General features: G+C 38.3%; 1 protein-coding gene across 2 annotated transcripts in view; it reads left to right on the top strand.

Annotated features, from left to right (window-relative positions):
• The window catches only part of LOC143268403 (uncharacterized), a 41,836-nt gene extending 21,691 nt beyond the window's left edge, over positions 1 to 20,145 (top strand). The window contains exons 2-3 of one of the 2 annotated variants that reach the window (XM_076550596.1): positions 12,688 to 12,741; positions 18,315 to 20,145. In XM_076550596.1, the coding sequence (XP_076406711.1) occupies positions 12,688 to 12,741; positions 18,315 to 18,384 (124 nt within the window). In that variant the 3' untranslated portion in view covers positions 18,385 to 20,145. The remainder of the gene's footprint in view (positions 1 to 12,687; positions 12,742 to 18,314) is intronic. The other variant, XM_076550603.1, reaches the window with a different exon arrangement.
• The last annotated feature ends 4,557 nt before the right edge of the window (positions 20,146 to 24,702 follow it).

Here is a 24,702-nt window from a genome sequence, read left to right as displayed (position 1 = left end):
ATTCCATATAGAATTCTAGGTAGTAGTCCCAGAAATATACACTGCCAGGTACAAAACACACAGGTTTCAATGATCAAGGAAAAGTGTTACATTTGAATTTGAGACTAAAATAGCTGACGCATTTTGAATTGACCATTGGTAATAAGCTTCAGTAGTTCTGGAAGAGGCAATAAAAATAACAGGGCAATTTGACAGGCTTCTGTGGTTCAAATAGATGTTAGAGGTAGACAAAGTTCAGAAATTATGTCAGTAAAGCTGGATTCCATTAGGTCAATGAGTAACTAAGGAAATAGTTAAATGAGATACAATCTCAGACTTGAAAAACAGGAAAAATTAAAGAAGTAAGAAGAATAATCACATTTCTGGATAGTCACATGCTATCAGACAACATAATCTGATGTCTGGAAGATAAAGCAGGGATATTTCAAAAATGGAAAGGAAAGACATGGGATAGGGCGTGAGTACTTCCATAATAAGTAATGAAATGGGCATCTGTCTGAGAAGCAGATGACGTCCTCCCAGATAAAATGACCTAAAAACAGCTAGAACATAGTTCCTTTGCCACAAGCATAATCTGCCCAGTGCTGCATGGCTAGTAAGATGCAAAGTGAGTTTCCAAGACCGGGTTACCTCAAAGCCAGCATTTTCTGCATGTACTGCTTTCTATCAGATGAAGATACTTCAAGGTACATACCAAACTGTCATTTATCTCTTTACCCAAAAGATGGCTCCCAGGTCCATCACGTTCTACATATCCTCTTTGCTCAGGCATCTGCATATTCTACCATGTTTACATAGCCCTCTCAGGAAAAGAAGGCAATTTCCTACATAGCCACATTGCCCTTTATTCTGGATTCAGACCTAACTTCTAGGGAAATTAATGAGAGAAATAGAAAAGCCACAACATTTGGAATAAAATATATTAATTACAATTAAAGATATATAGATATAAATGGAACCCCAAGAATAAGCCAGTCATTGTACTAAACAGATAGTATGCTCAGAAGAAATTATTTAAAAGAGTGTAATAAGAGATTTATTCACAAAGGTGCACACAATTGGAGATAATGAAGGGCAGTTATAGAGTACTTGTTTAATTAGACAAAGATGTGTTACATTTGTTTATGCTACATTTTTTTAATGATGTAAAGATGTGTTGCTTTGCCTGCTTAAGGTGCTGATTGATCTAATAAAAAGCTGAATGGCCAATAGCTAGGCAGAAGAGGGATAGGCAGGTCTGGAGGACAGAGAGAATAAGTAGGAGGAGTAATCTAGGCTTGAGAGAAAAGGGGGAGAGAATGAGGAAGAAAGAGAGCGATATGCCCCAAGACCAGAAGCCAGGCAGCCACCAGACAGACAGACAGGCATGAGAAACAATGAATGTAAGATATAGAAAAGGAAAGAGAGGTTAAAAATCCCCAAGGAAAAACATAAGATGAAGAGAAACAGGTTAAATTAAGTTATAAAATCTAGTGGGACAAGCTTAAGATAAGACTGAGCATTCATAACTAATAAGTCTCTGTGTCTTCATTTGGGAGTTGATTGGCAGTCCAAGAAAGCCTGCTACAAAGAGCCAACACTTGACCCCTCTAGGCCTAAAGCAATTATTACTGAAATCCAGAAATAAATCTATCAAAGAGTTCTGTTAGGAGTTCTGACTTAGTAGATTAATGCAGGCCCTGCCAAGACGTTTAATATAATGATAGTAGTATTTTCCCTGCCAAAAGGAGTTGGGAAAATATTAATATCATTATCACTCTCTGTTGTTCCCCTAGCTTCATCCAGGGCTTCTGATAGTTACAGTCCACCATAAAGCAGAGACAGAAACCTGATTAATGTTGTCCCAAAAAATTCAACCTCTGAGTACACAGGGCAAGCAGAAAATTATGAAAGGGGTGTCCCATATTAAGCTTAGCACAGAGAGCAAACAAACTGAGGGTTTCAAAGACTCTTTAGAGGAGATGATACTTGAGTAAGACACAGAAGATCAGTAGATTACCAAGTAAAGAAGTTAAGACATTCCAGGCAAGGGATAGCATATCCAGTTGTTCATAAACATAAGAAGAACACGCATAGTCGGTTTAGACAAGCAGTATGTAATGGTTTGAATGGGAAATGTTCCCCATAGGCTCAGTTATCTGAACACTTAGTTGCCAGTGGTAGTGCTGAGTAGGGAGATTGTGGAACCTTTGGGAGGCTGAACCTTGCCGGAGGAAGTATGTTACTGGGACAGACTTTGTGAGTTTATAGTCTCACTGTACTTCTTGTTTGCTCTCTTGATTCCCACATGCCAATAAAGGTGTTATCAGCCAGATCCCTGCTTCTTCCACCAGGCCTGCTGCTTGCTTGCTGCTGTGCCTTCCCAACATGATGGACTCTTATCTCTCTAGAACCACAAGCCAAAATAAACTCCTTCCTAATACACTGTCTTAGTTAGTCATGTATTTTATCACAGAAACAGAAAAGTAACTAGCACATTTGGGGAAAGCACATGCTACTTGCAGAAATGATCTTGAAATTGTTAGGGAAATATTATAAAGTCTCCTATAGTAAATGAGAATCCATTTAAAGATTTTAGAAAGTAACATGAGCATAGTTAAGCTGGAAAAGGTGACCCATTGTGTATCCATTAGAACAGAACTTCTCAAACTTTTTCCCACTTGTGGTCCTTTTGCTTAGGAAAGTTTTATGTGACCCCAAGTGTATAGATAAATAAAATCCATTTATAAATCAAGCATTTGTTTATAAAAATAATATACTTGTATTAAAATAATTCTTCTTGGGAGAGCAGACCCTGCACCTCACCTGGGCAGCACAATAGAGCCAATCCTATTGGTGGAGATGTGGGTGATTTGGCCCCAAAGTTGTGAGCATGGGAGAGCTGTTTCCATTACTCATCTGTCATGTGACAGCATGGGTGGATGAGAGATGTCCTCCTGCCCCCCATGCCCATCAATGCCTGAGGCAGGTAGGAGATCTGGCCCTAAAGTCAGAAGGGCAGGAGAGTTAGCCCTGCCCCTAATCTGCTGCAGCACTCAGAAGAGTGGCCCCTACACCCGGGCAACACAGTAGAGCTTGTCTCAGGCTCAGGGTGGGAAAACTGACCCTGAGGACATGAAAGCAGGAGAACTGGCCCCACTCCTTGCTCATTTCTGCAAAGTGTGAGCTTGTCAAGGCAATAAAGAAGAGCTCACCCTAGTGAGGACAAGGGAGAGCTGGCAGGCTGACCAACCCTGCAACTACGCAGGCCCTTAACCAGAGTTATGGGTTAGCCCGCCCCAATATCCGTCACATCTGTGATCTGCTGGAGTATGTGAAGAAGGGACTGGTCCTGCAGACCCAAAGATGCAGGATTTCCACAACACAGGGCAACAGCAGGATAACCAAGAGAAGATCCAGTGAGGGCCCAGCATCGATAGTGTAGCAGAAACCAGAGGCCATGAACCAGAACAATGTCTTTGCAATGAACACTTACTTGCAAGTAAAGATGTATAGACAAAAGTGTTTACTGTGTGGCTCACTTTGTTGCACTACAGCTTCCATAATGAGATTTTTTTCTTTTCTTTTTCCTCTTCAATTTTATCTGGGGCAGGGGAACTGCAAGGTCAGAGGGTGGGTACACAGGAACAGGAAACAATGGGATCGAGAAGCATGATGTGAAAGACACAAAGAATAAATAAAAAGAAGTTAAAATTTAAATAAATAAATAAATAAATAAATAAAAACAAAATTTAAATAAATAAATAAATAAAATTCTTGTGAAAAATAAAATAATTCTTTAGTATACATATAATTTTACCATTTATTAAAAATGAAGGAAATTTTGCATACCAAGGAAAAGAAACATGCTTGCTTTTTTTTAACATCAAGAATTAAATATTAGCTTAATGTTTTATGATGTGTTTATGTGTGCACAATTGTGTGTGGGTGTCATGGTGTGGTGGATGCACACCACATGAATGTGTGCAGATGTATGTGCAGGTATGCTCAACTATGCATGAACATTTATAGACCAGATGTTGATGTCAAGTATCATCCTCTATATTACCCCACAATATTTTTTTGAGACAAGGTTTGCCACTGAACCTAGAGCTTGCTGTTTTGGCCTGCAACCTGCAAACCTTGTCTCTACCACAACCTTCACTGCTAAGGCTAGAGACACTCACCACCACACTCAGCCTTTTTACGTGTGCTGAGGATCCAACCTCAGTTCTTCCTGCTTTCCCAGAAAGCACATTACCTGATGAGCCATCTTGCCAGCATCTGAATATTTAATACTGCAGAAATACAGCATCTTCAATATTTTATTCAGAGTTGATTGATATTTTAATTTCATAATTGTTAATCATGAGAACATTACTTTGTACATATATATAGTACAAAATGACAGAAGTGTGTTTAGGGACATTTTAGAAAGCACAGAAAATACCATTGTAATTGGAAGACAAAGATAATTTTAGCAATTTTTATAAAAATCAAGTCACCAATTTAAATAGCAATTTTTAAAATCAAACATTCTAAATATAATCTAAAGACATACTAATTTGATAACTGTCATACTGAATAATGTCAGTAAGAAAACATTGTCTTGGTTTTCTATAATTAAACCTTTATGTAAGAAAATTTATATGTACAGTAAAAACACTGAAATACATAACACTATAGTCCCAAATCTGAGCCTAGATGTTTTAGGCAGCAGTCATTGGCATTGTGTGGTATGGTAACATGTACAGTGCAAAGTATGCACGTTGTGTGTTCACAGCCAAGGCTGCAGTGAAGCCATGTGATACAACAGAGGCAAGAATGCTCAGAAATACCTTAGATTTGTTGGGCATTTAATTTGAATATCATTTTTGGTTATTGCACACTTAGAAATATTTACTGTTGCAAAATTTGTTTCATGATCCCCACATTCAGTTGCACAAACCCCATATCAAGTCACACCCTATAGTTTAAGAAGTTGTGGACTACAGCACCAAGGTCCAGAAGAAGAAATATCATTTTAGAGGTCTTTGTAATATTGTGATGACGAAGATGGTGGCACTACAGCAATGGCAGTGATGATGGAATGAAGATTTTAGGCCTCTTGTGAAAATAGAACTAACAATTTGATGACCCAAAATGAAGAGTATCTCCCCCACAAAAAGTACAGGGATGGATGAGTATCCATTTCTAGCTAACTTCAGAAGTTAGGTAAGTGGTGACACTGTAAGTCAGAAGATAGAAAGAGTCTGGTTCATGGGAGTCTGGCCAGATTTCAGCCTTATCAGACTGAGTTTATTATAATTATGGAGCATTAGGTGGTGGCCAATTGACCACGAGATGTACCAGTTTAGGGGAAATTTTTTACCTTATATAAAACATACCCACCAGATTTTTCTGAACCTCTGTTAGTAGCAAAGGGAAAATGTGACTCATCATATAATGAAATAAACTTCAATAAGATTCAGAAATAAACACTGCTGATACTCCTTACCATGGGAAGGATTTCTGTTTGTTTATTGGTGATTTAATTTAGAATTTACATGGTAGTTTTGTAGTTTGGTTTTGTTTCTTAGGGGAAAAAAATCACAACTGTAAGTTTTGAACATTAAGGGCTATTTGCCCTTTAAATTTAAACTCATTTACTCTTGTAGATAAAATCTAAGTTTCTCATAGCAGTTTCACTCTATTTTGTAGGCCACATCCCAGTGATATGTAATTAATTTTCAACTAAGGCATTTGTTAATACTGGTACTATTGTAGAATATTATTTTAAGATGTGTTACATTTGTTTATGCTGTGGAACATTTGTTTAATAATATAAAGATGTGTTGCATTCCTTTTTTTTTTTTGTGTTTAACTCTGTGAAGCTGTGATTCTTTACCTGTCTAAAACACCTGATGATCTAATAAAGAGATAAATGGCCAATAGCAAGGCAGGAGGGATAGGTGGGGCTGGCAGGCAGGGAGAAAAATAGAAGGAGAAATCTGAGAGGAGCAAGAAGGAAGAAAGAGCAAGAGAACAAGGAGAGGAAGATGCTAGGGGCCAGCCACCCAGCTACACAGCCAACCATGAAGTAAGAGTGAAAGTAAGACATTGTAGAATATTATTTTAAGGTGTGTTGCTTTTGTTTATGTTGCATTTGTTTAATTCTATGAAGCTGTATACCTGTGCCTGTCTAAAACACCTAATGATCTGATAAAGAGCCGAATGCCCAATAGTGAAGCAAGTGAGAGAAACAGGCCAGGCTGGCAGGCAGAGAGAATAGAAGGAGAAATCTGGGAGGAGAAAAAAAAAAAAAAACAAGGAGCCAGAGAAGGAGGAAGACTCCATGGGCCAGTCATCCAGCTACACAGCAAGCAATGGAGTAAGAGTAAGATTTACAGAAATAAGAGAATGGGAAAAGCCCAGAGGCAAAAGGTAGACAGGATAATGTAAATTAAGGAAAGCTGGCAAGAAACAAGCCAAGCTAAGGCTGGGCATTTATAAGTAAAAATAAGCCTCTGTGTGTGGTTTATTTGGGAGCTGGGTGTTGGGCCCCCAAAGAAATAAAGAACAAAAACAAACAACAGTAAGATATACCGAAGTTAAGAAAGGGAAAAAGATGAAAGGCAAAAGGTAACTAGGATAATTTAAAGTTAAGAAAAGCTGGCTAGAAACAAGCCAAGGTAACGTCAGGTATTTATAAATAAAAATAAGCTTCTGTGTGTGTATTTATTTGGGAGCTGGGTGGCAGGCCCCACAAAAGGGTAAAACAACAACAACAGGTACTAGCAGAGCTCTTTCCTTCATAGTAGGTATATAATAAATATTTACTGGAGAAATTTTTGAACAGGTAGACAGACTGATAAATGAAGGCAGTAGGTTGTATTAAAGTTATTTTGATCTTGTTGTAAGCTCTATATGTACATAGTAATTTATTTTAAAACAACCAAGAGAGAATTAAAAGCTGTCCAGTTTTACTTCATCCATGAGACAGGCAGAATTATTAAACTGCTGAATTCTCCTTTGTGTCTATCTGTCTTAATTGGGTTATTTAAGAACTGACATGCTGTTATTCCTGCTAATCCATGGGTTAAATACACAGGTTTATGGTCTCACAGCTTGACTTCTTTTGTGTAATCTCCAACATAATTGTTCTGAAGTTATAGAAGCCTGGTTCTGATTATGTGAAACCAACAGGAAGTCTGCCATTAGTCATGCATGATGAGACACAGTAGAGCCTACTGATTTTTTTACTTTATTCATTACCATTGTGTGACATAATATATCTACTAAAAATTATGTGGTGCTGAGGGTGTGACTCTGATAGAGTGCTTGTTTAGCATTTACAATGCCCTTGGCTTGATCCCCTGTATTAGGAGGAAGCAACCATTAATTACATTCTGTTTTGTTTAAATTCTCCTTTCAAATTTTTATTCAAAATAATATTCTAAAATACTATGTTTTGTGTGGCTGTGCATCTTGTGAAATGTGGAATGCACTGCATGAAATAGGAACTTAGAAGCTGCTTTTGCTAAAAAGTATTAACTCCTCACTTGAACCACAGATAACTAAAAGAAGAATCAAAGTCTGACATCCATGTCTTTATTTTGTGTCTCCTTTGGCTGAAGGTACAGTGTAGTTGGCATTTTCTTTTAGGTCACCAACCAGCTCCTAAATAAAGACACAAAGACTTATTAATTATGAGTGCTCAGCCTTAGCTTAGGCTTGTTCCACTAGCTTTTTTAATTTAATCCTATTCTAATCATCTATATTTTGCCTTAGGGCTTTTTAACTTTCTTTCATTCTATAAGATCTACTTTCCCATTTCCCCTATGTCTGTCTAGCTGGCCCTTGCATCTCTTTTTCTCTCTTTCTCAAGCCTAAATTCATCCTCCTACTTACTGTCCCTGCCCAGAAGTCCCACATATACCTCCTCCCTTGCTATTGGCCATTCAGCTTTTTATTAGACCAATCAGATGCCTTAGGCAGGCAAGGTAAAATAACAACACATCTTTACATAATTAAACAAATACAACACATCTTTACATAGTTAAACAAATATTCCACAACAGCACAAAGGTTAATAATTGTCCTAAACTTGAAGTCACCTGGGATTCCAGGAAGAACAAATCTTCACAGGACAGACCCTGCCCAGGTAAGGACAATAATCCATTATGGTAAGGCTGTACTTTGGAGCAGAAATGATCATTTTGTAGGAGCCAGATTGATCTCTTCAAGGGATGACAGACATGAGGACTTCATCAGACCCCCTTGTAGCACAAGAATCAAGTCAGGGTTCAACCAGACCATACCTTGCCCTCTATCAGAACTAACTTTCATAACAATATCCCCAAAACAGATTTGGAGCCACTGCTTTCTACCATTACTCTTCTCTTTAATTGGGATGCTAGACCTATGCTACTGGGCTTCCAGAGTCTCAGCTTTAGCCCTAAAAACTATAGGTACATGCATAACCATGACTCTTCCCCACCTCCAGTTTGATAGTTTCTTTGCCTTCCACAGACAGCACTTTTGCATTTTTTAAATATTTATCCACCTACCCTCTCAACCCATCTAACAAATGGAAAGATTTTTCCCCCTAATTCCTTCTTTGAATGTTTCAAGTTTAATCTTGGTAAGTTCCCTGCACTCAAAGCAATGATCTCTGGGTGAACTGAGCTTACATATAAAAGACTAAAAGAAACAGGTTGATGCTGGAGTGTCAAAAATGCCTGGGAAATTTTAGACTTTACTTGGCTATTTAAAATATGTGTTTTATTTGTGTGTCTCCCTCTTAAAGGATCAGTCTATGTACTGTCATCTGTAAGTTCTTCTCAACACCTAATACAATATTGCCAATATAATGAAGAAATTATGCCATACCTATTTTCTAATTTCTAATTATTATAGTATCCATTTGCTCTATAATAACTATAAACTTTTATATAGTAAATTAATTAAAACTTCCAATATTTTGTGTTTTAATATAAATACTCTATATAAATATATGATATTGTACATTAACAGTTGACATTACATATCTGTGGACTCTTCATGCCTACATTTAACCAACTACATATCAAAATTATTGAAAAAGATTTCACCTGTATTGAGCACATACATGTTTTCTTTATATAGCACTTTCCTTGTATTAAATATAAGTAATCTAGCATCATGATTCGAAAGTATATAGGATGATAGATATAATTTATATGAAAATATTACCATGGCATCTAAATAACTGCAGATTTTGGTACACAAGGAAGGTCCTGGAATCTAATCCCATGGATACCAAGAGACAGCTGCAAATATGTATATAGTGTATGTATATGTATATATGTAATCACAACTGAAGAAACATTTTAAAAGTTTTAAACTGGTTTATGAATAAGTAAATGATTTAGTTTCAACATCTTAAATTAAACTGCTAGTGACAATGTAGAATATTTAAATACTGTGCATTTGAGTTATTCTAAACAGATGGTCAGCAAAAACTGAACCAAATATTTGGGTTGCTTTCCTATGACACAACTGGGTGAAAAGCAGAAGTACACAGAAGTTTCATAATGAAACTTCAAACCACATCAGACTTGTCTACTGTCAGGTTTTGTTACATTCCCTGTAACTCAACCCAGACTCCCTGAGGTTGGCCAATAGGCCAAAGTTTGAGTCAAAACCACACCCTTCCTATGAGCTCTAGGGATGCACTTAGAATTCTAGAGAAATCAAAAGAAATGGCAATTTTTTTCCTCCTGATGTGGTCAGCCTGTCACATTCAGTATTTACTCAAATTCCAAATTTAACACAACAAATACAATAGGTGGAAGGGTAGGGAATCTGAAAGTTCCCTTCCACTCAAAGCATTCATGTTGAAGACTTCTAAGATAGGGCGCAAGTTAGAAAGAGGATATGACAGAGGGAAAGAAAGAGGAAAGGACAAAAAGAACAAAGGAATGAGCCAATGAGAAATGTATGCTAAGGTCAAAAATTAAGATTAATACAATTTATGGTTAACAGGGGGAAAAGAATTCACATTAGACTTAATCACATTCTTTTTGTATCCTAGATGTTCACAAAAAAGACAAATTAAGGCATAGAGTCTATTTTTTAAGTACATGAGAAGGAGGCTGAGAGATTGTCCAGTGGTTAAAGACAACTGCTGCTCTTCCAGAGAACCCAGGTTCAGTTCCCAAACACCTACAACAGATGACTTACAACCACCTGTAACTTCTCCAGGGGACCCAACACCCTATGGCCTCCATCACAAGCACCTTCACATATATGGTTCACATGAATTCACACAGGTGCATACATATACACATAAAAAGTGACTAAATACATATTTTACAAATCTAAGAGAGAAACTAAAAAGCAGTGTTGCAGAATATGCCAGCTGGGTGACTACCATTTATACCCTTCTGTGTTAGCTCTACCTGTAAACAATCTGGGAAGTAAATTTCTTCTCAGTTTCTCAGTACTACTATAGATTAGTCACCATTTACTATGAACTTTATTATCGGTGTGGTGATAACTATTTTGCCTGATTTTATAGTGGAGCACTTGTTCCTCGATCCTGTTGTTTCCTTCAGTGTGGAATGACATACATTATAGTAACCACCTATGCATAGTTTACTAAGGCACTGGCAGTGTAAAGAAGACACCACTGAGTTTCGAGTAAGGAATACAGTCTATGACAAGAGCAAACATCATTGATGTTCCTTTATCTACACCATTCACTTAGACGTTCAAACCTCCAAAACACATGTGTCCTGATCTTCTCTCAGCAAGACCAGCAGCATAGTGGCAAAGGCCATGCCTGGCATGGCTAGGCAAAGATAAGTAAGTCAAGCTCAAGGTAGGCTTTGGATCTACAGGGAAACTATCTCCTGAAAAAAAGGTGAAGGTGAGAATGTTTTTTTTACTTTTAGTAAACACAAAATTCATATAGTTCATATATGTGGGGATTAATCTCAATTGTCAACTTGGTTGGGTAGAGAAATATCTGGTTTAACAGAGCACACCTCTGGATATGTTGGTAAGGGCTTCCAGATAGGATTAACTAAGAGTTAACACCAAGTATGGGTAGCAGCATTTGTTCCCTAGGGCCCAGAAACAATAAAAGGAAAAGGAAGAAGCTTGCTAGCATAGGCATATACACTGTGCTTCCTGGTCACCATGTGTGCACCTTCTAGAATGTGACTCTCCAAAACTGGCACAATCAATCATTTTTCCTTTTGCAAAATATTTACCACAACAAAAAAGAAACACAGTGTCTGGACAAGAGACTCCATGTAGTAGATTCCTTTCTCCCTGCCAGGACCAGATACCTTAAAGGAATCAACTTAGGGGAGCGAGGTTGTATTTTGACTCATGGTGTGAAGGGTTATAGCAGCCCATTGTAGCAGGGAAGGCTGTGGGAGCAGCTTTTGGCTCTGGCAGCAGGAAAATGAAGTTGCTTGTTCACATTTTAGTGTACCAGAAGGCTGAGAAAGGAGAATCCTGTCAGTTAGCTAGCTTTTTCCTCTTTCACTTTTTCCTCAGCAAAATCCCAGACTGATGGACAGTGCAGTTACATTCAGGGTAGGTCTCCTTACCCTCAGTTAATCCTCTCTGGAAGTCCTTCATATACATTCAAAGTGTCTTATAAATACCCGATAAGTCCCCCCGCCCCCAGACAGTGTCTCACAATTTAGCCTTGGCTGTCCTGGAACTTACTGCGAGTTTCTTAATTTAGTCAGGTTGACAATGACAGTGAACCATCATACCTCAAAATACAAAACCTAGAGGAAATACAACAAAAATGTATGTCTGGGCAAGAAAGGGGGGAATATCTGGGTAAGAAAGCAAAAGAACAGTAAAATCCAACACAGCATTTTCTTATCGCAGGTACAGAAACAATGAGACCATGCTGAATTACATGCTGAATTGTTATAAACTCAGATGAGCCTTTTTGATGAACAATTGTAGGACACAGGAGAAAAATGCACTGCATGTCTATGTTAAGAAGAGACTCTAAAGGGGCTCAGTGCAGAAGCAGGAAGATCATTTGGGAAGATGCAAGAATCTAGAAACCTGGACAAAGGCCATAGTTGTGGGTTTGCAAATGGTTGAATTTTTATATAGCCCAAAAATATAACCCAGAGAAATGCTATTAAAGATCGTGATAGTCAAAGGAAAGAAAAAGACAAGGCTTTGAGTAGGTACATGGCAGACACAGAAACTCCCCAGACCAATAGAAGCACAGGCTTCCAAATTAGACTTAATTAAGACTTCTGCTAAATTAAGTTCTAGGATTGAATGCAACTCTAGGAAACAAGAGGAAGTCATCCATAGCAAACAAGTGTCTTAGGCCAAAGAAGCAGTAAATGCAACAGCTGCTGTCGCATGGACTGGGACCTGTTCGTAAGACATCACAGAGGGCTTTACACTAGACACAAGCCCTCTTTTTAGCATAGGTAGCAGGAACATGGGCCTCATAGGGACAGTAGCAATTAAGAGGTTCTTAAATATGTAAGATAGAAAGGAAAGCACTTTTAGTAAAATCTGTTGATGAGGAATGCTCCCACATGGAGATATTAAAACTTTTAGAAGCCAGAAGTACTACAATTGAAACCCTCAAAGAAAGGAGGTGATATACAGAGGTCCTCTTGATCCATGATTGGAAGTAAGAGGTTGGTTTCTTTTTTGTAATTTTTTTCTTTTTTTTTTTTTATTTATTAGGGATGGGAATGTGCATGTGAAAATAGTGCACTCGTGGAAGTCAGAAGACAACTTGTAAGAATCTATTATTTCCAAAGTAATGGTTTTTGTTATAATATATTCGTACATATAGATCACCATACTTTTCTCTCATTCACCACTCCACAGTCACTCCTATCTCCCTGATCCCCATGATGATCTCATTCCTTCCCACAATTGTCCCTCCTGAATTCACGTCACATGTATTCTATTACACTCACCTTCTCCCCCTCCCCCTCCCTTCTCATACATAGTCCCTTCTCTACATTCATGTCCTACACATACACATTCAGAGAGAGGAGACTTGCATGCATGTATACATACACAGAGATGTGTATAAATTTAAATCTATATTCCATATATAAACAAAAGTATGTGATAATTGTTTTTCGAAGTGTGGCTTATTTCAATTAACATAATGATATCTAGCTCCATTTACCTGCAAATGTGATTTCATGTCCCTTTACAACAGAATAAAATCTTATTGTGTATATGTACCTCCTATTTTTTATCCATTAATTGTTGATGAACACCTATTCTGGTTCCATTTATAAGGTCTTTGACCCATTTTCAGTTGAATTTTGTACAGGATATATCCCACAATTTCTTGACTCCAGAAAATTAGAAACGACTGTCATCAAACTATATAAAAATTCAACCATTTGTTACCCTACAGTTATGGCCTTTGTCCAGGTTTCTAGATTCTTACATCTTCCCAAATATCTTCCTGCTTCTGCACTGAGCCCCTTAGAGTCTCTCTTCAACACAGACTCAGGACTGATGACACAAATCTTTTACAGAGGCAGCTCCTTCATAGGGAAACCCATACGTTCAGCACTACCAGATATAATACTGTAGGCCCATTACTAAGCCAGTTGCCACCAGACATTAAACCTACATTCTTAATTTTAGCCTTTAGAAGTTTATCAGGTAATTTTTTAATCCAAATGTCTTTTTGAGATAAGAATCTATATGCTGCCCACATGCTCCCTTCCCTGCATCTGAGCTGGAGTTCTTAAATATTTCTTAACAAAGTTTTCGTGAAGTTTTTATCAGTCACCAATTACATTGTTAGTTTGTGCAATAAGTTGGACATTTTAGTTTATAAAATTGAGTGGAAAACATAAAAACCAAAATTAATACTTGCAATTATTCAAGTGGAACAGAGATGGGAATTATGCAGCATGCTCAAAGTAGAAAATATTCAGCTTCAGGTGAATTATTCTTACTCTGGCCAACTATCTAATAAAAAAAATAAGCTATTCAAAAAATATATAGAAATAGAAAACATAGATCCCTAAAATTATTATTAGGAAACTAATATCAAAAACTCTTCTATGGCTGACTACTGGAAGTAGATAACCTGTCAGGGAAGGGGGCTGATCTAGGAGAAGCCTGATTCTCCCTGTCTCAGTAGGCATTGATGGCCTATGACTCTCAGCTATGAGTAGTCAGCCCTAAATGCACCTACATGAAAGCTAAATAGGCCCATTAGGGAATGCAGGTGTATGTGTATGTGTAAAACAATAATTATAAAAGAGGAGGTCATGAACTTGTGAGGAAATGAAAGGGACATGGGAGGAGTTGGAGTGGGGAGAAGGAGGGGAGAAATGATTCAGTTCTCATGTATGAAATTCTGAGAAAAAGAACTTTAAATTTAAAAATTTCTAAAAAGAATTCAGATGAAAAGAGATATTTCTTTTCCATAGCCCTGTTTACAAGAATAAATCATGTGATTTGATTCCTTTATAAGAACTAAAATTTAACCTTAAGAAAGTTAGAATACGGCCCAGGCGGTGGTGGCACATGCCTTTAATCCCAGCACTCGAGAGGCAGAGCCAGGTGGATCTCTGTGAGTTCGAGGCCAGCCTGGTCTACAGAGTGAGATCCAGGACAGGCACTAAAACTACACAGAGAAACCCTGTCTTGAAACCCCCCAAAAAAAAAGAAAGAAAAGAAAAGAAATTTAGAATATGATATTGGCTTCCTGAAAAATCATCCTCAGAACTTTCTAATGTTTTTTCTTTATTACTACTGTCTTTTCTAATAATCTGAGAGATGTATAATGTATGTATGTATGTATGTATGTATGTATGTATATACATTGACAGTTTCAAACATGTATATACTGAATTTGGGCCATTTTTACCTGCCCCTACCACATTCCACTCTCTCCCACTGATACCTTTCTTCTTCCTAACAAGTCCCCTTCCTTAATGTCTGGTTTCTGTTTGGTTGGTTGATTGGTTTCTTGGCCCACTCTGTTTAACTTAGGTTGCTTGCATGAACATGAGTCAGGAGTTATAAATGGAACATGGGAAACTTACCAGTGGCTACACCACTGAAGAAAATGGTATCCCCTCCCCCAGACAACCAGTAACCAATCATAGACTCTCAGTGAGTGTCGGGGCCTTGTGAAATCATGACAGGTCCAATCTTGTGAAAGTCTTGGACAAGTAACCACAACTACTATGAGTTCATCGATGTCATATGCAGAAAACATCATTCTTCTTCATCTGGATCTGCAAAAAGAATCTTTCGTGATAGAGAACTAAGAGCAACACTAATCTATGGACATAGTATTGAAAAGGAAGTTTGACATTATGTCCACTGTAATGGTCAGGATTTTTTGTTGTTGTTGTTGTTGGTTTTTTTTTTTTTTTTTTGGTAATTCATTAAAAATAAATTTTTCATACAATGTATTTTTCCCTTTTTTATTAAGAAATTTTTTATTCATTTTACATATTAATCACAGATCCTCTTCCCTCCTCCCGCCCCTCCAGCCTACCCCCCTCCCCAACCCACCCCTATTCCCTTCTACAAAAAGGCCTCCCATGGGGAGTCAGCAGAGCCTGGTACATTCAGTAGAGGCAGGTCCAAGCCCCTCCCCCTGCCTCAAGACTGTGCGAGGTGTCCCACCATAGGTAGTGGGCTCTAAAAAGCCAGCTCATGCACCAGAGATGGATCCTGATCCTACTACCAGGAGACCCTTTAAGCAGATCAAGCTACACAACTGTCTCACTTATGCAGAGGGCCTAGTCCAGTCCCATGGAGGCTCCACAGGTGTTGGTCTAAGTTTCATGAGTGTCTACTAGTTTGGTTTGGTTGTCTCTGTAGGTTTCCCCATCATGGTCTTGATGCTCCTTGCTCATAGAATCCCTCTTCTCTCTCTTTGACTGGACTCCTAGAGCTTGGCTTGATGCTTGGCTGTGGATCTCTGCATCTGCTTCATGATGGTTAGTTTTAATTGTCAATTTGACATTACTTAGAATCACCTGAGAAAATAATCATAATAAAAATAATTTTGTTACACTGTCCTGTGGACATACCTATCAAGGATTTCTCAAATGGATTAACTACAACTGAAAGACCCATGATGAATTGTGCCTAGATTGTGCCAAATTGACAATTTGGACAAACCATCACACTCCCCTAAGTTGCTTTGTCAATGTGTTTTCTAACAGCAACTAAAGAAACTAAGACAGACACTATTATTGAGGAACAGCACTGTTGCTATGATGAACTTGTCTATGTGACATTTAAGCCTTGGAATTTATTTATAGAAGGATTATAGAAGCATTACTTATATAGGGCTGGAGAAGCTATTGGATGCTAGAAGCTAAGTTTAATGGGTCATTCCAGTGGAACTTGGAAGACAGACATGTGGGGAGACACACAGATATTAGATACCTGGCTCATGAGTTTACACAGAAAATAAGGGCTTTATCTGGAACAAGGATAAGGTATGTATGAGGTGTTTAAGCCAAGAATCTGGCTATACCAAACATATGACCTGAAAGGTTAAAAGGAGTTACATTTGAAGGTGATGGACTGATGTATTTGGCAAAGGAAATTTCAAGGCAGGATGGTACTCAGGCTGGCACCAAAAAGAAAAACATCTGTAACTGATGAAAATTTTACCACCATTTTAAAGAAACTTTCTGCACTGCCTTGGTACAATGGGGAAAGTATCCTGAGAGCAGAATCCTGCCCCTCAAAGGAGGATCCATGTTGTAAAGAGCTAAATTCATTTAAGGAAAAAAACTTAAGCAAAAGTGTTCCCTGTTCCTCAAAAGCAACTGCCTAAGAAAGTGTTTCCACAAAGTTGGCACACAGAAACTAATACAGCTATAGTCCAAGGGTTCCAAGTTATATCTTATGTTGGCAACAGAATTTGGCACTAATCTATGGGATAAACATAAGTATTCAGAGAGCAGCTTAACACTATGTCCATTTAGCAAAACAATAGTAGCAAACTCTCCTCTAGGGCCTATGACTTACCAAGGCATGAGCTTTCGATCAAATTCTCAGTAGTAGTACCATGCAAGAATTTTCTCCTGTGGAGTGGGCATCAAATCCAATCAGAATGTGGTTGGTCACTTCCACATAGTCCATTTCACTATTGGGCCAGTTGACACATCTTGTCAGGCAGATTATTATTGTAGCTCATTGGGTCCACAGGTAGGTAGGACCATTTCCTATATATCTCTCCCAGAAGCTTGCATAGAGAGCTAGAATCTAAAGGAAGATATGACTTTAAGAAATTCATTGTCTGGGCAGTGATGGTATGTGCTGTTAATCCCAGCACTTCGGAGGCAGAGGCAAGAGAATCTCTGTGAGTTTGAAGCCAGACTTATCTACAAAATGAGTTCCATGGCAGACAGGACTGTTACACAATGAAACCTTGTCTTGAAAAAAAAAAGTAAAGAAAGAAATTCATCTTACATATACTTGATGTTTAATATATCCATGGAATATCTGAAATGGAATTGGAAACATTAGAAATAAGAAAAAGATACAACCTCAAGCACTATGACCAGTATTAATTGCTTGTCCTGTTGCTGTGACAAAGTATATGTCAAAGCAATTTAAGAAAGAAGGGTTTGTTTTTTATTAGTTTTGCAGTACACAGTCCATTATGGCAAGGAAGTCAGAATGACAAGAAATTGAAGCAGCTAGTCACATTGGATCCACAGTTAGAAAGAAGAAAACAATAAATGTCTGGTATTCAGAACTCTTTCTCCTTCCGTGGAATGGCACTGCTCAATTAATCTGATCTAGTTACCTAGATCTCAGGCATGCACAATATTGTGGAATATTTGATTGCATTCTGAACTCCAATTCTGTATTAATAAAATTAACCTTGGATCAGGGGTGGATCCAGCAACCAGTTGACAAGAATATGACAGAGAATACAGAGGACCTGGTAAGATGGATAGGGAGACAAAAAGGAAGGAGAAAGGAGAGGCTTAGAGATTTGCAGTCCCTTTTGGTTTGGGACTGACGGAGAGATGCTCTCTTGCTGGGTCTCTTACCAAAAGGGAAGGTCAGCTAGGAATAACATTGATAAACATTAGATTCAAACAGGAGAGACTTCTGAATTAGGAGAGGCAATATTTCATCAAATAACTTGGTCATTCAAACCAAACTAACTTATAAAAGTAAGAAATACCTTTCATTTGATCAGAAAAAAATATTTTTATTATTAAACAATAATACTTTTCCTCTTGCCAAAAAAAAAACAAACATTTTTCCTAAACAAAGATATAATCTGCCCAAAAAAAGGAACTCCCCAAAATTAGGATTACGTTTTGTTTTTGTCTTTCCAGGAGAAAAAAAAAACATCCAACTAAAGAATCTAAAGACCACTGGAAAAATGAAATATCTGAAGAAAGATGAGTCATTAAGAGAAAATGTCCCAAGAAAAAGAATAATGTGGCCTAATGGTTTAGCACACCTCCAACAGAGTAGAGTCTCATAAATCTTCCCAAATGCTTGTTTTTGTTGCTCTGTACAAATGTAAAAGGCAAATGGTCTTTTTGTATTCCCAATTCAATTGAAAATCAAAGCTGGCTCTGGAGTTTGAGTGTGTCTCTGGATTTTCCTTTAACAAACATGCTTGGGTTTAGAGAAAGAGAAAAATATCTGTCTCATGTCACAAGAGCCACTAGGTATGGAATAGAAGAAAACCAAAACTAAGGGACTATTCTATTGCCACTAATCTCATAATCCTTTGGTTTTAGTCTGACTCTTTAAAACTTTTCTTAAGGTACAAATATCTCAAAATCTATAAGATTATACATATACATGTATAATACATATTTCTGTCAGGATATCAGTAGTCAAACAGTACTAATTAATTTTAGAAATAAGCTTCATCTGTACATGTTTTGGGTTTTGAGTCTGAAGCAGGTAATGGGGAACTAAGTTTGTATACTCCAGATGTATTTAAAAGATTGAGGTCCTTTAACCTTTTGGGGATCTGCTGTATATGATGTTTAAAATGTCTTAAGTTTTCTACAGTGAACCGTGACCACTCCTGGCAGTGCCCTTTGACACCTCCAAGATGGTAATGGGGCCCTTCAACAAGGAATCCACCTGGATTGTGACAATGTCACTAAACTGACGAATACACCTTTGGACTAAAAACTGCTCAGGACAACTCCAACCTAACTTAGGTCAGCTAAGATGGTCCTGCCTCACAGACTACACCAGCCAGGACTTCAGATAAGTCCTACACTTTCCCATCACACAGACTGGATAACAAATGATAAAACTGGCTGTCACAGGACTTGACCATTATCCCAGTTTTCTCAGGGTCCCCTAAAGATGCTATCGCCCCCAGACAACAGGGAGTAATTTTAAGAACATGATGTCCACATTCCCGAGAGGTGGAGTGGGTGGTTTTTGGTCATTTAGTGGCTTATGGATGCTTGTCATTGTTTAGGGGGATTAATTGCAAGCTGTTATTGGTCATGGTCAGGGAAGAAACTAAACAAAGGAGATTAGATTCAAGGATCTCTTTCTGAAGAGAAAAGGGGGGATATAAGATGAAAGAAAAATGGGGGATATAGGATGATGGGATAAAAGGATAAATTATTTAATCTACTTTTAGGCTAAAAAAGCAACTACTAGTCTCAAATTTTTACATTGGTATGGATTTTTGTATATTGATACAAATTTAAGGTTATTTTTGTTACGACATAGTATAAGGTATTGTACCTATGCAACTCATTTAGAATTGTACTGTAAAGTTCTAGACCTTGAAAGCTCCTATTATAAACTGTGGTGGTAATCTAATTGTACTGAAATGTGATTTTGATTGTATGTTAATAAATAAAGTTGCCCGGGGGTCAGAGCTATTAGAGCCATAGCAAGAGTGTGGCGGTGGTGGCACACGCCTTTAATCCCATAGATCTCTGTGTGTTCAGGGATATAGCCAGCATTGGAGACATATGCCTTTAAGACCTAGGGGGCAGTACATTCAGACAGTGACGAGGCAGTCACATGTTTGGGTTTACAACCAATGAGAAGGCAGAACAAAATACTTTAAATAGACGAACAGACAGGAAATAGCTCCCTCATTCGGGAAGCTGGGACACCGCAGGCGGAAGGGTGAGATTTTAGCTCTGAGCTCTGACCTCTCGGCTTTCTCTTTTGCATTGTTTCTGTGTTTCTTATTTAATAAGACGGTTGGTTACATCTATAAATGGCGCCCAACGTGTTGGCAAGAGTTTCCACCTAAAACCTGAGAAAAAAGATTCTAAAACGGAGCTAAAAACAGTTCCTAATTGTCTCTCTCAAATGAGCGGCAGCTGCCGGTTTGAGTTACTGGCAGGTTCCTGGCGTGTGCGCTTAACCTGCAGTAAGGCGGAAATGAGGCCTCTGCAAGTGGCACATTAAGCTGTGTGGTGGATTTAGCCTTTGCTAGTTACAAAACAAAAAAGATTTCTGGGCTACACACTGCTTGGATAAAAGCATAGACTCATGATAGCTCCCAGAGCTGGCGGTAAACATACCACCACCATGTTGGGAAGCTGAGGTGGGCGGAGCCAGCAGCCATAGCGCTGTTTCAGTCTTACAAATGCTGCAGTTTAAAGCAATGGATTCACAATAAGACAGATTCAGATGGAACAAGACTTTAAATGCTTTACAATGTGTGTAAAAATGTACATAGGCTTGGAAGAGAGAGGAAAAGGAACATAGACAGTTATATAAAGAAATAGAAAGTTTTAAAATAGTAAAAGTCTTTAAAGAGAAAGTAAAAGTAATATAAAAAATAAGCCATGTAAAGATGGATATCACACAGAGAGTCTGGATTATATTGTCTTTGGGATTTTTAACTGCAGAAAGACATTTGATTGTAAAGACTGCTCAGTTGAATCAATGTGTATATTTTAAAGGTATTTCAATTTTGAAATTTATGTCTAAGGATGTTTTGCTTTGGAAAGGAGACTCTGCTTTTGTTTCTACAGAAAGCCAGAGGCTATGGATTTGTTCCAGATTAAGATACATCAGGTTTGACCAGCCAAGACCCCCTGAAAGGTCTCCGATGACACCATGGCCCAGATGATCCAACATCCAGAATTGTTTCAAGGCAACTGGCTCAGACGATACAGCCTCACGGACTACTCCATGATCCTTAAATATTCTTTGTGTCCCCATAAGATACAGCGCCCCCCTCCAGCAGGAAGTAGTAAGAGAAGCTACGCCCAAATTCCCAAATATACCAAGCTGGCTTTGGAGATGTGTAAAAGTTAAAACCTTCCTTTTTAAAAAAAAAAAAGAAAAGGGGAAGTGCTGTGGGATGTTAATGTATATCCTGTGGGAGCCCTTCTTGGGTTCCTTGTGGTGTTACCCGGCAGGTTTGCATAGAGGATGATTAGGACCATGGGCCTGAGTGCAGGTGTCTGAGATGGTCTGCACTTGGCTGTACTGGGGGATGGTCTGTATGTCAAGTTGCTCTGATTGGTCAATAAATAAAACCTGATTGGTCGTGGCTAGGCAGGAGGTATGGGCGGGACTAACAGGAGAGATAAAAGAGCAGGAAGGCAGAAGGAGACTCTGCCAGCCACCCGCCAGGACAAGCAGCATGTGAAGATGCTGGTAAGCCACGAGCCGCATGGCAAGGTATAGATTTGTAGAAATACGTTCCTTTAAGATATAGGAACAGTTAACAGGAGGCCTGCCACGGCCATACAGTTTGTAAGCAATATAAGTCTCTGTGTTTGCTTGGTTGGGTCTGAGTGGCTGTGGGACTGGCGGGTGACAGAGATTTGTCCTGACTGTGGGCAAGGCAGGAAAACTCTAGCTACAATAAACTGCTAAGGATAATTAATATAACAATCAAATTTGTAGTAAGGGTTTAGATGTACACAGAAATAAGCTTAATTTAGCCTCATGTATTTTAGATAGATAGATGATCTTCAAACACTTCAGAGATCTACAGACTATGGCATTTAAGATGTTTTAATAACATAAGGCTTTTCATGACAGTGAAATACATCTACTCCTGGCAGTACCAATCTACCTCAGAGAAGATGGTGGGCATCAAAGAACCTCCACATGAAGTTTGCTTTAAATATTGCAAAGCTAGCCACGAGGCAAGAAACTTCCCTTGCCTCAACTGCTTTTAGTATGCTGTCCAAATTGGACAAGTGGGGCACAAAGGAAGTGACTAATGAACTTCGCCAAGACAAAGTAGGCGAGTCCTTGAAAATTCCTGCTTCACAGAAAAGTCTGTCAGATATTCTAGACCTTTAGGCTAAAGATAGATGCCTCAACATCTCAGAGGAACCTTGAGTGACTGTCCAGGCAGCTAGCTGTTTCTGTTATCTCTATAGTTTTGGAAGTTGCTTGCTCTGAACCGCCTATTTACTCAGGTAATATTTTATCCTTCTGAGATCTCTATGGGAGTTGAAGACTAGATAGTTATACCATTTTCTTTGTTACCAAATTCAGAAAAGAAACTTACAAAAGAGATGTAAAGTTTATAAAGTTGAGAGATACAAAATCTTAAGTTGTTTATCTATGAAAATGTTTCAAGGTCTAAGATATTTTTAGGTTGATAATAGAAGTTATGATAGAAAGTGATTTAGGTACAAAATTTTGGATTCACCAAGGCAGGATAGATAATAGAGCACTTTTTCCAAATTTGTCAAATAGTTATGGACTGGGCATTGTGAATGTATTTCATACCTGATCATTTTTCTTATTGTATATAGTTTTACTGTGCTGGAGTTAAAACCTTTCCTTTTTATTTAGACAAAAGGGGGGGAATGTTGTGTGATATTTGATCATACTTAGCCTTCAATCAGGGGGTGGATCCAGCAACTAGTTGACAAGAATTAGCCATAGAGATATGGAGGACCTAGTAAGACAGATAGATAGATGAACAGGAAGGAAGAGGGAGGGACTTAGAGATTCGTGGTCCTCTTTGGTTTGAGATGGAAGGAGAGACACTCTCTTGCTGGACCTCCTGCCAAAAGGGAAGATCAGCTGGTTGCTTTTCAACTTCCTGATCTAGCAGGTTTTCACTGCAATATCTTACTCCCAAGTCTTTATTGGTAAATAGAACAACTTAAATAAAAATGACACACAAAGACTTTTCTCGTAGGTAAGTCTAGATCCTATTAAGTTGACAATCAAGATTAACCATCATAGACTTGAAAGATGGCTCAGTAGGTAAAGGGACTGCCAAACCTGATGACCTAAGATCAAAACCCAAGACCCACTGACTCTTACAAATTTTTCTTTTACATCCAAACTCATGCTGTTGTGTGCACACATACACAAACAAATAAGTGTAAACTCTAAAATCCTTTATGTGTGAGTGTTTTGTATGCATATCTGTCTATGTACCATGTACATACCTGGTATCCACAGGTCAGAAGAGGGAATCCGGTCCCCTGGAACTAAAGTTAAGGGTGATTTTGAACAATCATATGGGTGCTGAGAATTGAAGCCAGATCCTCTATGAGAACAAGTGTTCTTAACCACTGAGCCATCTCTCCAGCCCTGTAAACTTAACTTAAAAAACAATTGTAAAGTGGGGAGGTGTGCACTGAAGAGACGGTTCCATGTCTCAGAGCACTTACTACTCTTGCAGAGCACTCACACGGCAGCCCACAACTATCTATAACTCCAGTTCCAGGGGATCCAACACCCTCTGCTGATATCCATAGGTACCAGACATGCATGTGGTACACATGCATACATACAGAAGGGCTAAACACGCATACACATAAAATCACAATAAGCCTTTTTTAAATAAAGAATAACCATCACAACAAACAATCAAAACTAACTTTTCCTTTCTTTCTTATTACCTATGTAGAGGAATTAGTCCTTCAAGAGAAATCAGAACAGACCATTCTAGAACAATACACATCTTCTAAGTATGCCTTGTTATAATACAGTATTCCAAATGTTCTATAACATAAATATGAGTAAAATTCTAAATTTTGTTTAAAGTTGAAACTTATCCCCTGAAAAAGTACTTTTTGGTGGCACGAAACTGATTAGCTCTGTTTCGAGTCTTCCTTTCTCACCCTTAGGCTGCTTCTTCCTCATCCAGGATTAAAATGGTAGAAGTATAAACCATGACAGGAAGCATCTGTCTGCACTACAGTTGCTTCTAGCTGCAGCTAATGTCTACAGTCAACTCTGGCGGATAGTCAAAGCTGAGTTCTCTTCCCATAGTATCTCTAAAAGCCCCCATTTTGAAGGGCCTGTGCTCTGCCTTCCACTGGTCATTTACATTTCCTCCTAAAGAAGAGTAAATCAAGTAAACCAGCCCTCTTTGGGGTTATTTCTCCTTTCTGAATGGGACTCGAAAACTAAATGTGAAGTGACTATGGACTAATTCTGCTCTGCAGAGCCCTCTACTACTCCATAAGAAGCTTTTTTCCCTGCTTTCAATGTAGATGCAATTAATGCTCAAGAGAGGTTTAGCTCTGTCTTTGTCTGTTTCCCTGCACTTCACACTAATAGCTTAAGCCTCTTATCTTACTTATCTACATTTATATATTTAAATTTCATCACCACTCATCCATTGCACTACCAAACTATTTATTGTGTTTTCTAGACAGAGTCTTAACTCTGTAGCCCTGGCTGGCCTACAAGTCACTATGTAGATGAAGATGGCCTTGAACTCAGATACCTGCCTACTGTGGCATATGCTACCACACTCAGACAGATCAAGCAACCATTTTTATC

Source organism: Peromyscus maniculatus, chromosome 1 (assembly GCF_049852395.1).
Source record: "Peromyscus maniculatus bairdii isolate BWxNUB_F1_BW_parent chromosome 1, HU_Pman_BW_mat_3.1, whole genome shotgun sequence".
NCBI classification, from domain to species: domain Eukaryota; kingdom Metazoa; phylum Chordata; class Mammalia; order Rodentia; family Cricetidae; genus Peromyscus; species Peromyscus maniculatus.
Note: the sequence above shows the minus strand (reverse complement) of the source record. Positions and strands in the feature narration are given on the sequence as shown.